General features: G+C 40.6%; 2 protein-coding genes across 3 annotated transcripts in view; one reads left to right on the top strand and one right to left on the bottom strand.

Annotated features, from left to right (window-relative positions):
* The window catches only part of PTER (phosphotriesterase related), a 98,798-nt gene extending 94,936 nt beyond the window's left edge, over positions 1-3,862 (top strand). For both annotated transcript variants that reach the window (XM_003771901.4, XM_023505108.2), the window contains one exon: positions 2,809-3,862. In XM_003771901.4, coding sequence (XP_003771949.1) covers positions 2,809-3,019 — 211 coding nt within the window. In that variant the 3' untranslated portion in view covers positions 3,020-3,862. The remainder of the gene's footprint in view (positions 1-2,808) is intronic.
* On the bottom strand, positions 3,517-14,667 carry C1QL3 (complement C1q like 3). Its single transcript, XM_031939921.1, has 2 exons — positions 13,071-14,667; positions 3,517-6,568 (listed from the first exon to the last, which is right to left on the bottom strand). Exons 1-2 carry the CDS (start codon positions 13,656-13,658, stop codon positions 6,389-6,391), a joined length of 768 nt encoding a protein of 255 aa, XP_031795781.1. The 5' UTR covers positions 13,659-14,667; the 3' UTR covers positions 3,517-6,388.
* Positions 14,668-15,205: the final 538 nt, after the last annotated feature.

Genomic DNA, 15,205 nt, shown 5'->3' with positions numbered 1-15,205 from the left:
TCCATCTGGAGGGTTTGGGAAATGAGCCAGCATTCCTCCGTGATTCCTTTTGGTCCCAGACATTAAACTTGGTTTAAAAAATTACTGATGCAAAGAAGTTAAGGAATTGACTCAAATGTTCCTGAGATACAACAAAAAAATCACCCCCATATCTTTGGAGGAATTCAGTTTTTCTAGATTATATTTAACGAAAATTGAAGCCCCACTCTGGGCTGCTCTCTCCAATTGGAGCTCTTAGTTAAATCATTAGAATGACTTATTTTGGCATGTCAACCCGCATCCATTATATAACTCCCTTTTATCCCAGCATTTTCAGTCCCTTGAGTTCCTGATTTCCATCACTAATCCACAGTTGTTAGTCTGATCCAAACTAATTTTAAATCCTGGACACAGTGGACTTGGACACTACTTTTCATCACCAGTAATTTGCCATATCTAACACCTGTTTTCAATCTTATGCTCCATTTCTCAAATCTTATTATCTCACTGGCTTTTTACACTTGGAGTCTCTCTCTAATATTTGTTTGCAAATTACTAACTAATTTGTCTCTCTGTAATTACTATAATTTTTTTTAGCCTCATTTGTAGTAGTCCCTCTCTCTTGATGGCATATTTACCAGACCTGTTCATTCCACAAAATGACCTAGGGTGCGGGAATTTCTTTTATATGGGCCAAAAGATCAGGCTGCTGTCTTCAGTTGAAAAACTGTTCTTATAGAAGTATCACACAAGATTAGCAGGCTCTAGAATCTTGACTTAATAACTCACACTGAGTACAAATTGAGCCCTGCATTTATTTAGAAAAATACCTTACATGAGATATTTCCATATTCTCTTTTACTTCACAATTTTGTTATTTCCGTAGCTTTTCTGTACTTTCAAGGAGTGACCCGAGCCACTTTGCCATCATTAACTAGCCTTATAACAGTCTTGTATGGTAGAAAGGTATTATTTCCCCCATTTCACAGATAACAGAAAAGACATGCCAAAAGAATGAGGGGCCCAAAAAGGCCTGAGCAAAAAAGAATAGGATCTCATAATCCCAGTCATTTGGTTAGTCATACTGAGACTCTGCCTATTAAATAGAGCTATAGCTGCATATTTTAATATTTCAATAAAGGAAAAGATCTCTGATTTATTTTGGCATGGGAATGCCTTTTACCAATATGAATTGTTTATATGTGTGTGTAGATTTATGCAGAGATAAAAACTGATTTAAATTCTCTTTTTTTCATAAAGCCCTATAAATTTTCCAAATAGATCAATTCTTTTAAAGGGTATTCTTCCCAGAACTTCTCAAAAACTAAGCCACTTGAGAAAGGGTTTCAACAGGTCAACTAAGACACATATGAGATTAATATTTGAGCGCATCTTGCAAAGGAATGGAAACTGAACTTGGAGCCATGGGTTCAAGGTTCCTGTTTTCTCATCTGTAAATTAGGGAGTTGAACTAGATGACCACTAAGATCCTATCTAATTATAGACCTATGATCTCATGATAAATTCTTTGGACATATGCATTGTCAATCATTTATTAGGTATAGCTTCCAACGGCTGACTTGCAAGAATCTTACCTACAAATGCAAAGTTATCTTTTAAATCATATTCCCAGAGTTTGCAGAACAAATCTTTTTTTTTAATTACTAGCAATGACCCACACCTTATTTTGTACCAGAATGGTTATTAAATATGATTAATGGGCTAGAATACTTTTAGCCAGAGCTAAAGGCATCAAGGGATCATTGGAAAACAAATCCCTAAAATAAAGTTGCTAGGTAGCTTTTTGTTCACTTCTGCTATCTAGGCAATCACAAAGTATTCCACCAGATCTCCATTGTCTCCAAATTGATGTCTTTTGACATCTAATACAATTTTTTCAGCCATGGCAGGGATTATCCAACTTCTAGACACGATCACTCAGCAGGTGTCTGAGGTCAATCCATAGAAAAAGTGGCAATCCTAATGGGCAGAGTGGAGAGAATCTCTCTGATCATTTTTTAGAGCTAGATGGTTGGAAAGCTATTGTTCATTCATCTATCTATAAAATATTAAAGGACCTATTAATTATTTCAGAAATCTTGTTGAGGCAGAGGGAAGATATCATAAATTTTTCTGGGCCAATTTAGCTCAACCTGCAAAGATTCCCACTAAATCAGAATTCTCCCACTAAATCAAAGAGTGTTCAATAGTCAGGCTCTTTGTGCACACTAGGGAAAGATAGATCTGTCTTCCATTTTTAAAGCTACTAACTTGCTGATTCTATTTACTTTAAAGCTTTCTCATAATGCTATCCAATTTTTGCTGTAATAAACATCTCTTGTTTCTTCATGTGAAACATAAACGGTCTGGTCCTCTACCTCTCTTAACATACATCGATTTTAAATGCAGAACAAAAATCGAGGGAACAGAGAGATCACTGAAATTTGGGAGGGAGCAGACCTTGGAGAGAGATGACCTGAATGTAAAACCATATCACAGTATCACTGGTGGTATGCTGAAGTGGTCACTCAAGCCAGCATCACCTATCAGAAGCAACCCCTCAGGCAGGTTTTGGTGCATTATACCATAAATAGCTGAGGCAAGAGTGATCCACTTGTGTGCCCTGAATCCAGATGTTTTCTCTTCCAGAATTCAGCAATATCATCCTCACTGCAAAATATTTATTTGTCTTACTATCCATGCAACAGCAAGTAGACATTATGCTTTATCAAAAGCAAAAATAAGATTCATGAATAAAAATAGTTAGAAAGCATTCAGAAAATATAAAATGTTAGACAAATGCCAAGTAATATGTTAACATTTTTGCAGGGTACGGCTACTGGTGGACGAAGGCTACGAAGATAAACTTCTGATTGCTCATGACATACATACTAAACATAGGTTGATGAAATATGGAGGCCATGGCTATTCACATATCCTCACCAATATAGTTCCTAAGATGTTAATTAGAGGGATATCTGAAAATGTAATTGAGAAGATACTGGTAGAGAACCCAAAGCGATGGTTAACTTTCAAATAGTAAAATCATTTCTGATTCTTGCACATGAAACTGATAGAGAAAATCCAGCTCTTTGAAACCAAACCACTTTGGGGAGGGGGTAGAGGATGGGGGTAGGAAGCCCCAGAAACTATCCAAAGTTCCCTCCCACCACCAGAGCTAATAATCTTTCTTTTTATTAGAATGAGGTTTGCCTTATCTCTGAATCTGGCTACCTCTAATACTGGTTTTATTTTTTAAAAAATAGAAAAATACCTGTTCCCAAACAATGATTTTAATCTTATACCTAGCAAATAATCGGACTCTTTTGAAGATTCATCGGCTGTACTCCTTGAGAAAATTTAAACTGTTTCCAGTTAAATTACCCCCCTCTGGAGCAATTTGAGATTTCTTGTAATTATTGATGATCCTACTAATTATCCTGCTGTTCTTTAATTAATGCTTAATGAATAATATGGCACTATAAAGTAGCTTCTGTAGCAAGTGATCTTGAGATTTTAAGTTTTTTCTTCAAAAGATACAGTCACATGCTTACCAATTTACAAATGCTGTAGATTATTTTTAAATGAAATATCCAATGTGTATTCTCTCTCTTTTACATATATACAAGCAATAAAATCAGGACCCACTTTTTACTGCATTCAGAGGTCCATATCTGTTTTGTTCTGAATTTTGTTCTTATGCTCTTGGAAATGTGAGACACGAACCACATGGATAATTGCTCTGAATTATAAAAATGCAATAATAAAAGTTTGAATATATTACATAATATAGTTTAATGAATCATCATCGTTACATGTATAACAAAGGCCACAATTTAATTGATTTGTAAGATATGATGCAAAAATAAATAAATAAATAAAAGAAATGTTTGCCTTATACGTTTTCTCATTTCTTTTGTGTACTTTTTTATCTGAGTATTTTTCTCTGGGCCTAAACAGGGGTAAGCGATGCTTATTTGTCTGAAGAAAAGGTCATTTCTATTAGAAATGACAGTCTTGATTTTCAGAGCTTGGTACCCAGCTCTGGTTTGTTTGGTTTGTTTGGATTTGGTTTTTTTTTTCTCCCGTGGAATGAAGTCCTTTTATTAACTCCTTGGTATATTCTATGCCTAAAATAAATCTTTTGCTTGAATGCTTTACTTTTCTAGTTGAAACACACAAAGCTTCTCCAAACCTTGCTTCCAATTTTCTCTGTAGTAAACATACATATCCACAATTGTGAAAGTCCCTTAAGTGGAAAGGAAGTCCATTTTAATAATTTTTTTTTAAAAATCAAATAGATTAGCATTAGAAAGACCAAAGTAGATTAATCATGACACTTGGTGAGCAATTACATGCTTTTTCATCTGTATTTGACCAGACTGGGGCATATTACTGGGGAAAACAGGAACTATAAATAAATATATTGATGAATAACAATTTTTCTTTTTTGAGATCTTGGCTAAGCTACCTTAGAGACTTCCTTAAAAAGGAGCATAGCTGAGCTATAATGATAACCCCTAGACTTGAAATGGAACTGTCCTAAAAGAGCAGCCAAAGGGACAAACTAATTTCTTGAAAAAAGCAGAATGAACATGGGCAATTCCTTCACCGATGAAACGAGTGGGTTAAATATTTTTAAATTTCTGTTTCTGAAAGCTATTTGTCAGAGAATCTTCAAAGGCAAATAGCAAGGAATAGATTTTTCATCATTATGGGGGAAATTGTTTGACAGTTCAGCGTATGACAACGCGTACTTTATATCTTTCACTTGGTAGATTAAAGAGATGGCTTTTGGCGTTACGTGTTAACCAGAGAGACTGGATTTTGGCCTCTTAGTGCGCTCAAAATCTACATTAATGTCAGTTTTAGTCCACCTCTGAAACAAGAACAAATTGATGGCTCAAATATATGTAATATATCAACATTGAAGGCAAAGCCACTTTGTTACTGTAAGCCTAATGTTAATAGTCTACCACAGACTCTGGGATAAACTCTTGGTTTGAATAAGACAAGAATGGTCCAATAGAAAGGAAAATGTGCTCCAGGCCATCTTTAACCTATGCAAAATAATATACTCTTTTAAAATTCTTAACAGGAGCCATTTTCACTAAGAACTGTTGTTTTGGTATTCCATATATATTTGACATTCAAAATAATTCAAATATCATATGTAGTATGCTTTTCAAAAATGTATTTCTCTAGTCTCTATCCACTGTGCCTAAGCCACATATAATATATATACATTATATATAATGTACATATTATATATAACATATATTGTGTATAAAATATATACATCTTGTTGTATTGATAATATGTTTATCTGTTAATTTTGAAATAACCTCAGGCTACAAACTTGTAGTAAGGGTTTGAAGGCATTACAAACTATCCCCTTGGCAATTCATGCAGTGGCTCAAGTTAAGCCTCTGTGCATCAATAATCTTTTGTTCCATCCCTGGGTATGAGGGGTACGGATGGGGAAGAGGACTGCACTCTGGATTTATACTGAAGAGCCTTTTGAAGGAAGTATAGATTTTTTTTAATATGGACTCAATATGTATATTGACAAGATGAACAATTATGAAGCTATCTAAACACTGTAAAAACTTACACAGGCTTCTTAGCACATTTACAGGACAATTCAATGTCATATTCTAGATCTGTTTCTTAAAAAACATCAATAGAGGGAGGGGGAAACCAAATTAATAAATATTAAACTATATGGCAATAATACAAAGCTTGAGAACTACTTCCCCCCCCCCCCCAAATCTAGAACATTCCAGGTTAAGGCTTAAAGCTGAATCATTCCTAGGTTTAAATGTAAAAGTAACAAAAATACAAGGCAAACAATTTCTTTGGAAAGAAACAATATGATTTCCCTCAAATCTTTCCTTTTTACCTTAAAATCAGCCCTTACCACACTATAAGCGGCCTCCAAGTATCATAATTAGCAGGTAAACTCACAAGAACCAAAGCTGACATATGGATAAAAGCAGCAATATCATAATACACCAAAGTATCATATATAATGAAGAAATAATTCAGTGTAGTAGATTTTTTTCTATAAAAAGTTGTGATCTCTATAGGACTTCATTCACATGGACACTAACATTAAGGAATATTTGCTTTGGCGGCGGTAGTGGATCACACATCTGCGTATCTTGCTTTTAACTTTTTTTTTAACATAAAGTTTTTGTTTTTTGTTTGTTTGTTTGTTTGTTTGTTTGTTTTTCTGAGTTGTACAGATGTGAGTCAGGTAGCATTTGATTTCCCCCCTCCCCCCAACACACACACTACTGAGGTGCCCCACTGTTGGTATCCACTGGGATTCTTGATTCACAGGCTCCGTGAACCATTACGGATCCAGTGCTCAGATTCGAAAGAGATAAGCTTAGTTTCTGAATGATCAGTCCGCGTAAATAATAAATCCAGAAAACGTGCTGTATTTGTTGTTGTTTCCTCCATGTGCTTTTCCTCCATCTAATTTGATGTAGACTTCATCTCCTGGCTCCAAGTGAAGAACTACACTGTTACTGGCGTAGTCGTAATTCTGATCGGCATCCTGAGCAATAGCACTGGCCCGGACCTAGGCAAAACAGATGCGCAATTAAAATGAGGGTTAAAAACCTAGGATACTTCCTCCTAGGACTCAAACACCCAGATTTAAATGATAGCCATGTACTTCCTGAGACTTCCTCTACTAGGAAATTGGTATATTTAGTCTCTAGCTGTAACTGGAAAAGAATGATGTCATTCTACCATGGTTTCCACTCTCTCCCAGTCCTGTTGCACAAATCTTGAGGGTAGCATTGTACTGAGGCTCCATTCAGCTTCTTTGTCAGTTTTGACTCTTAATCATCATTGGGATTTTTACTACTTAAAATAAAACAAAAACATTTTTTTCCTCTTTGAAAAGCTTTCTTCCTATTCTGACTCTACTCAACCATCTCACATTTCTTTTTGAAGTAAGAAAAAAAAAAAACCCACTTAGTTTCTTGCATTTTAATTTAAACTACCATTAACTAGAGAACCTGAGGAAGGGCCAACAGACTATGAGACTATTCATGTCTTCATTCCATTAGTCTTCCCTTCTGGAATGGAGCACAGTGCTTGGCACATCATAAGCACTTAATAAATGTTTATTGCTTTGGAGCCTTAGTGAAAAATTCTGTAAGATTTGTGATATAAAAAATCCAAGGAACTGCTTGGACTTAAAATAAAAATAGTAATAAAACAAAAATACTGTATATAAGCAAACCTCAAAATACACATTCCTAATGGACTAAACAGATTCTAGAGATTTTTTTTTAAAACAAACTATTGATAATCAACTCAACAGACCTGTTGAGTCATTAGAGCCTTATAAATGTAAAAACAAATAAATCTATAGTATGGGCTTATAGTTTCTAAAAATCTGAAATGATGATGATGATGATGATGATGATGATGATGATGGATGTAGTGGTAGTGGTGATGATGGAGATGGCCAGTATTTATACAGCACTTTACGAATTTCAAAGTATTTAACAAATCCTATCTCACTAGATCCTCCCAACAAACCTGTTAGGTGCTATCACTGTCCCATTTTACAGATAAAGTGAAACTCAAATGAGACTTATGTGACCCACCCAAGGTCATTCAGCTATTAAGTATCTAAGGCAGGATTTGACTTGGGTCTTTCTTACTCCAAGACCTGCACTCTCTAGACAGGAGAACTGCTATCCAGCCACTTGAGAAACCGACCTCGTTTAACAATGGGCAACCTAAGCTTGTTTGGAATTCCTTTTTTTCTATATATTGATCTGTTTGAGCATCATAGTTGCTCAATGCTGACATGTTTTCTTAAATCAATGAACTAAACTGAGCATAAACTAAAAGATATAAAATGAGCTAAATTCTCATTATTTAAGGGGTCTGCATTGCTTAAAAAGTGATTTCTCTAATTGAATGTACTTTTTATCACATGATGGCTGGAAACGTGTCTTTTCCTTTTGGTTTTCAGCATGGAAGCTGCTCGTGCATCGGGTCTGTGATCTCATTAGTGAGTTGATAGGCATTTACAAACAGTCAAATTGCCTATCACATCAAGTGATATGAGCGTTCTGTCACATCTACAACTCAAATTAAGCTTCAGATTCATTTAGTTCTGTTGTGGTTCTGCCTTGTAAAGCATTTCCATAAGCATCTTTGTAGGTGATTTATTTGAGTAAAACATCTTCCTCTTTGTGACCAGTTACTACCTCCTGGAATAATCACACTTCCCCAAATAAAGGAGCTAGAGATGGAATGCCTCTGCAAGCCTCAACTAAGCAATAATGGATGACTTAGTGAATAATATGCTGGATTTTTATCATTTGGCAAATTGGAGGGGGAGGGGCAGGGAATGACCCATAAGTCAAGAAATTCCTTGCCTTCCCTTCAGAGCTAAAATGAAAGGTTTTCAGATTTAAATTTTCATATAGGATAATATCACATTAATGCTGAAATGTTAAAAGAGGAGAAACCTCTTTGACATTGCTGAACTCCAAAAGTAATTTGAGTAAGGAAGGGGGTGGGAGGTAGAAATCTTTCTAGGTATCACATACCAAAGGGTAAGAAGAGCTTAAAGGCAGTAAAACACTTTAACACTATATAAACTTGCACTTATATTTTTTGTGATGATGGCAATATACCATGTAGTTATACTTAGAAATATTCACTATATACATATATATAACAATTGAATGAAATGATTAAATAATAATAATAATAATAATAATAATAATAATAATTGAACCAAAGAACATTTCCTGGGAATTAATTACCAGCTGGAAGAAAAGTTGATCATCTTGAATCATTAACTTCATTTAATCATTATTCCCCAGGAAAACAAACCCTACCTATAGGATGGTGCTATTTGGAATAGATATTGAGAACAACAACAACAACAAAAAAAAAAAAACAAAAACAAAAGAAAAAAGGCTAGGTTTTCATGGGTGGTGAAAAACAAATCCCATAATAAGTCTTTGTACTCCTGGATAGGAAAAAAAAATCCATTCATGTGTTCAGCAGTCCAGTATATAATTAATAGTTATTAATAGAATGTACATAACATTTTATATTTGGGGTACTATGCTTAAATATATCTTGCATTTTATTAGTTTAAACATTAAATGCATTCTCTAGAAGGGCATTACAGGGCTAAGAATCATTCTTTCTATTAAAATATGATTTATAGGTGACAGAACTAAAGATATAAAGCAATTTCTATTCAGTTGTGTATCCCACAAAACCCTGAAACTGCATTAGTTTGATCCGGCATTCCAGCATTTCACCCCTTACAGATTTCCCTTCCTTTGTTTGGAAAAGCCAGAGCAATTTCTTTTTAATGTCTGAGAAGAATCCCAAAAGACTTTAAAATACTCTGCTACAAGACCTTCCAAATTAAACAATTATCATTCTCTAGTATACTTGATATCATTTAATATGCCTGCCCACCTCATCATATTGCAAAGGTATAATGGGACCTGGAAACTGCAAATACATAGGAGCCAGCTCTGTGACTTCAGCAAGTCTTGAAGCTCTCAGGCTATTAAGGGTAATATATTCACCCTGGAGATGGTTTTGAATTCCTCAATGTACACTGATTTGGATGTTTTCTCGGAGAATGTGATGCTTTTTCATTTTCAATCCACTATCATTAATAAATCCCTGAATGTAATCCACCATCATTCCTATGTTACATATTACACCTAAGAATTTGCTTTTCTTTCCCAGTATTTCCCAAAGTCTATAAAAAGATAACAAATATCATACCAAATCGTACCAAAAACTATTTGCCCACTAAAAGAGTCACCTTAAATATCAACTACTTAAGTTAAATTCTAAGGAAAGAAAAATAACTATTATTAAGCTATCCATTTATGACCCTTTTCTGCTTTCACTGGCTAGTTTATTATGGTTTTAAAAACAGAAGTAGTACTTTCAATAGAATAACAATCTTTTACTCTCAAGGTTTCTGGCTTAATTGAACAAGGATTTTTTTTCCATGTTTTTTTTTTTTTTTCCTACTTCTATTTTGAATAATTTTGGTCTTCACCTATCCTAAACGACAAAAGAGGCAAAATGCAAAAAATAATTTGAAGCTTATTTAGTGAGACAAGGTTAAAAAAAAAAAAAAAAAACAGCCATATTCTTCTTAGTGGTAAGTTTATCAAAGCATGACAGAATGAGTTGTTTTATCATTATCTTATTATTAAAGGTTTATCATTAGAGACAATATTTATGGCAGAAGTTGCTAATTTAATTAATTGCCGCTAGAGTCCTCATAATTTCATTTTCATGGTACTTCTGAGGAACCATAAACAAAAGGTTAAGTGGCATACCAGATTAATTTACTGGCCTTTGATGCTTCCATCTGTGATCCTGCATTCAACACAGAGCATAAATGAAATGGCTCTTACATGATTCTGGTACAGTGATATTCCTCCCTTTCCCAGAGAATATTGCATTTTTTCTTTATTTCTTGCTCTCAAAATCCCCTTAATCCATAGAACATAATACTCACCTGGATGCACAAGTTTCAGTTCTATAGACATGAATTAGGTCAGAGCAAAAAAGGGGATAGGACATAAAATGATTCTAAGCAATTTTCAGAATGTTGCATAATTTCGAAGGGGTGGGGAATGAAGGTGGAATGCTTTTATGAATTCCTTTTACATTTTCTACCAACAACTTGGACTCTACAACAGGATCCATTATTTCTGAACCAGAATAATCTTATCTCTAAATCTACAGTAATCCACTTACTACTATATGGATTTTTTTTTTTTTTAGAATTACCTGTTGCATACTTCTTACAGAATTAACTCACCTAAATGTTTTAAAGTATTACACATTCTACACATCATTTAGGTGAGTTACATAAAGCTTGGCTGTTTTATCGTTTCTTTCTGACTGTACAAAAGAGGCCTCTATCTGTGAAGCTCTCCCAATGTCATCATTAAAACCTCCAAAGTAATTAGCCTTTGGAAGGGGCGGAGGAAGATTTTAATGAAACCACTATAACATACACAGGCTCAGTAGGTTAGAGATCAAATTTCAACTATTTTAAATGGATTGCTCCTCTTTTTTTCTGTCCTATTGCAGAACTCTAAAAAGTGAATGTTTTTATATTTTTAATAAAAGTCAAATCTTACTACCTCAACAAATAATCCATTACATATATTTTCTTAAAACTTAATTTGTGTCTATAGAACTGGAGCTTGTACATTCATGACAGTGTAATTTGTTACAGATTAAGTAGATTCTGAGGCAAAAATAAATAAATAAACTAAAAATGCAAAAAATGTTTGCTTGTTTCTTTTCCTGTTACCTTCATTTATGCTACCTATCACATCTCCATTTAAGAGATAAGTAAGTACTCTTAAAATATGCCTACAGATTGATTGCCTATAAATGTAAATATAACTTTCAGGGTATCCTGGAACCCTAAATGACCTATTTTCTTACATTGAGACATGTCACCTTCAGCAACTGACCTATAACTATCGGGAAATCAGAGAAAAATTCTATTTATTTTAATATTCTCTTCATTCATAATAATTATAATACGCATCCCTGGCAGTGCCTCCTGGTGGCAGTTTACCTGTTTTTCTATTCCTTTGGCCCTAAAGGCCCCTCAAAGAAAAGGACCTTTATCCTTTTTTTTTTTTTTTTTGAGCATCCTTCAAGTCCTCTTCCCTTTTAGAAGGGATTGAGACCTAAGAATCTGTCATCTGCTTTTTGTTTTCACGGGGCTAAAGAGGAATTTAGTGGAAGAAAGGCCTTTTGTGGTTGGGGGAGAGAGAGGAAAAAGGGTGACCTGAAGCCCTCCTTTCCTTAGTTGAGTAAATGGCGGCTCCAACCCACGCCAGAACATTTAGCCTAGGGGAAGGAGAGGCTCCGTATTAATTGCCGGCCAATTAACCTCAGGACTCTTCTCTAGACCTCGGGGTTTTTGCCAGGCCTCCGAAGGAGCAGACAGGGAAGGAGGCAGGCGCGTACTTTAAAAGGGAGGGAGGAGAAGCTTTCTTTAGGATGTCTTGGAAAAGACGATTACAACCTTGTTTTCTGTCTCCTACCCCCGGGCTGCCCACGATTTCCATTTAGCTGCAGTTCACTATTGGAGTAAGAGGGGGAAGCGCTAGGAGTCCCCCGGGTCGCCGAGTCAAGTGCGAAAACAATTCCCCGAAGCCTCTTGCGCCTCTGTGCGTGGGTAAGGCCGCTTCGCCGCCGCGCGTGGGAGGGAAGAAGCCCCGCGTTCGGCTGGCCTCCGCGCTGGGCCCCGGCAGGACGCTGGGAGGCTCCGAAGTTCCTCCCCCGATGCCCACGGCACAGGCCGGGTAGAGAGTGGCAAAGCGCACCCCGTGCTAGTCCGCGCGCGTCCCCGCAGGCCTGCGAGGTGCGGTGTCGAGCCCCCCACGGACTTTCTACTTTTCCTCTTCCTAAAATCCTCTGGTCCCGTTTTTCCTTCTCCCTCTTTCTGAAACTGAGGTGCTAATTTTTCACACTTTCTCCCTTCTTTTGTCCTAGGTGGCCGCGTGAGTCCCTTTGGCCTCCGGGTCAGGAACCCACCCATCTTCTGCGCGCCCCTGCTCGGGGCATCTTCTTGGGCCCTAGCTTTTTTCTCTAGGGGTGACAGCCTCAGGTTATCTCGCAGCTCCCGGCCCCTTCCGTCCTCTCTTTTCCAGAGGTTACAGGACCCAACTTTTTCACCCTGAGGGAACACCCCCGCGCGCACTCCCGCCTCTCGGAGTGCCCCCGGCTCTGACCTTTCGTGGGCTCGGAGGCTGGGGGTGGAGGAGTTGAGCTATCTCACCGCAGTCTGGGACCGCCCTCTCCAAGCCGACCCGCAGTTCTACCGGCCGTCGGAAAAAATTCCAGTCCTTTCCCAAGTCTAAGAGCTCTCAGCGCGACAGTGTCCCATCCATCCGTCTCCTTCCCGAATCCCGGTTACGTCTCCCCCTTTACCCCACTCCCCTTTCCATTACCTACACCCACCTCGATCTTGCAGCTCTTCTCCCTTCACTCTCCTCCTTTCCCTCAAAGTGCCCCCTCTCTTTTCTCACCTGATTGTTTTTGCAGAGATCAGCCCACATGCTGGTGCCATCCCCCCCGCGCATCAGGACGTGGTAGGTGAAGAAGTAGATGCCAGGGATGGAGCAGGTGAACTTGCCCGTGGTCGGGTCGTAGTGGTTGCCCAGATTGGTGACTACGTCGTCGAACTTGAGGACCTCGTAGCCTTCGTGTTGGCGCTTAAGGCCCGCGTAGAAGGCGATCTTGGGCACCGTGCTGTAGGTGGCGGCGCTGATGGCCCCGGCCGCGTTGAGCCCCGGAGCCCCAGGGGGGCCCGGCAGGCCCTGCCGGCCCGGCTCCCCCTTTTCTCCGGGCGGCCCCACGGGGCCCGGCGGCCCGGGCTCTCCGGGAGGTCCGCGGGGGCCGGCTTTGCCCGGCCGGCCGGCTTCGCCTTTTGGCCCCTGAATGAAGGTGGGCAGCGACTGCATGAGACCCCGGTCTGGGGTCGCCGCCGTGCTGGGAGCCTTGGTGCCCCCGTAGGGGTCGCAGACCATGCGGCAGGTGCCCAGCATCTCGTAGTGCGCCGACGTGCCCGCCGAGCTCACCAGAACCGGGATGAGGATGACCAGCAGCAGGACCATCACCACCCCCAGGGCCCCGGCGGCGATCAGGCGCCTCCTGCTGCCCACCAACCGGCTCAGCGCGGGGCGATCCTCTTGTCTGCTTTTGGACAAAATTTTGAAGGTTGGGCGGGGACCTCCTCAGAGCCGAAAACGACCCCCTACGAACCCCAACTCCCTTGGGCCGCCGAGCGTCCGGCAGCTCTCCTCCTCTTCTTCTTCTTCCTCCTCCTCCCTGCTGTGGCTACCGCTGGGGAGGGAGGGCGAGAGGGCGGGAGAAAGGTGACTTGAGTGGAAGTCCCAAGCTGGATGGGGAGGGGTGGGAGAGGTTGGGGGGAGGGGGGAGGGGGACGAGGACGCCCTCTCGCCTCCCGGGCGCCCCTTCGCCCCTTCGCACCTGTGGCTGCCGCCGCCGCTGCGACTCCTGCCGCCGCCGCCGGTGCCGGTGAAGCTCCGCCAGTCGCCGCCGCCGCTGCAGCCGCTGCAGCCGCTGCCGCAGCCGAGGGAGAGGGATCGCGGGCCGGGGAGGAACCGCCCGCCTCCTGGGTACCACCGAAGCCTCTCACACTTTTATGCTGCCGCTAGTCATCGACTTCTCCCCTTTTTTGCATACTATGCCAGTTCGAATCAACTTTCCGTCCGAAGTTGCTTCCCCCCCCCTCCCTTTCCTGTCGCGTTTTCTTCTCCTGGAGCTCCTTCTTCCCGAGCCGCCCCTCCCGCTTCTTCCCCCGAGCACAACTCCGAGAGAGGCGCGCGCGGGGTTCAGAGCGGGAGCTCAGCCGTGCGACTCCCCGAGCGTGCAGAGCCAATGGCCCGCAAGGAGCGGCGGCGGCGGCGGCGGCGGCGGCAGACGCCGAGCTGGAGCCGGGAGCAGAGGCGGCGACCCTCGCCTCCCACTCCCACTCCCCCTTGGAGGTGCGGAAAGCCGAGGCGCGGAAGCGGAGGGCGAGCACGAGCCGGGACAGGAGCGCTCCTCGGCTGGGCACACAGACACTGAGAGCAGCTTCTGCTCCGCTGCCACCTGCCAGGAGAAGAGGAGGCTGACAAACGCGCCCGAGCAATTTATAGGCACCCAAGGCGCAGAGGAAGGGGAGCCGCTTTGGCATCACATCCCAGCATCTGCTCCGCTCATCCCACTCAGAAGCAGTTTGGCGTTCCTCTGACAATGGGGGGAGGTTTTTTCCCTCTATTTCCCCCCTTTCTCTTCAAAAGGATGAACAGTGAAAGCCCAAACAGTCCCCTAGCTGGACCTGACTGATGACAGCTCGATGACTTGGGTGGGGGGTGGGGGTGAGAGGGAGATAACACGGTTTTCCAAGTCACTGAACCTGGACTAAAGGGTCAGCCCCGTCTGAAGCCCCCCTTTTCCTCCATTACCAGCGGCGACCGAATGATGGAGGTGGAAGGGCTGGGACCAACAATATTTCACCAAGGCCTGGCTCCCATTTAGCCTTTCAAGTGCGATGCAAAATGTCACATACGTGTGTACACACAAACATTTATATACATATGCATATACACGTACACACATACATACATACATATATACACACATATAAATGTATACA

The sequence above is a fragment of the Sarcophilus harrisii genome, chromosome 5, assembly GCF_902635505.1.
Source record: "Sarcophilus harrisii chromosome 5, mSarHar1.11, whole genome shotgun sequence".
NCBI classification, from domain to species: domain Eukaryota; kingdom Metazoa; phylum Chordata; class Mammalia; order Dasyuromorphia; family Dasyuridae; genus Sarcophilus; species Sarcophilus harrisii.
Note: the sequence above shows the minus strand (reverse complement) of the source record. Positions and strands in the feature narration are given on the sequence as shown.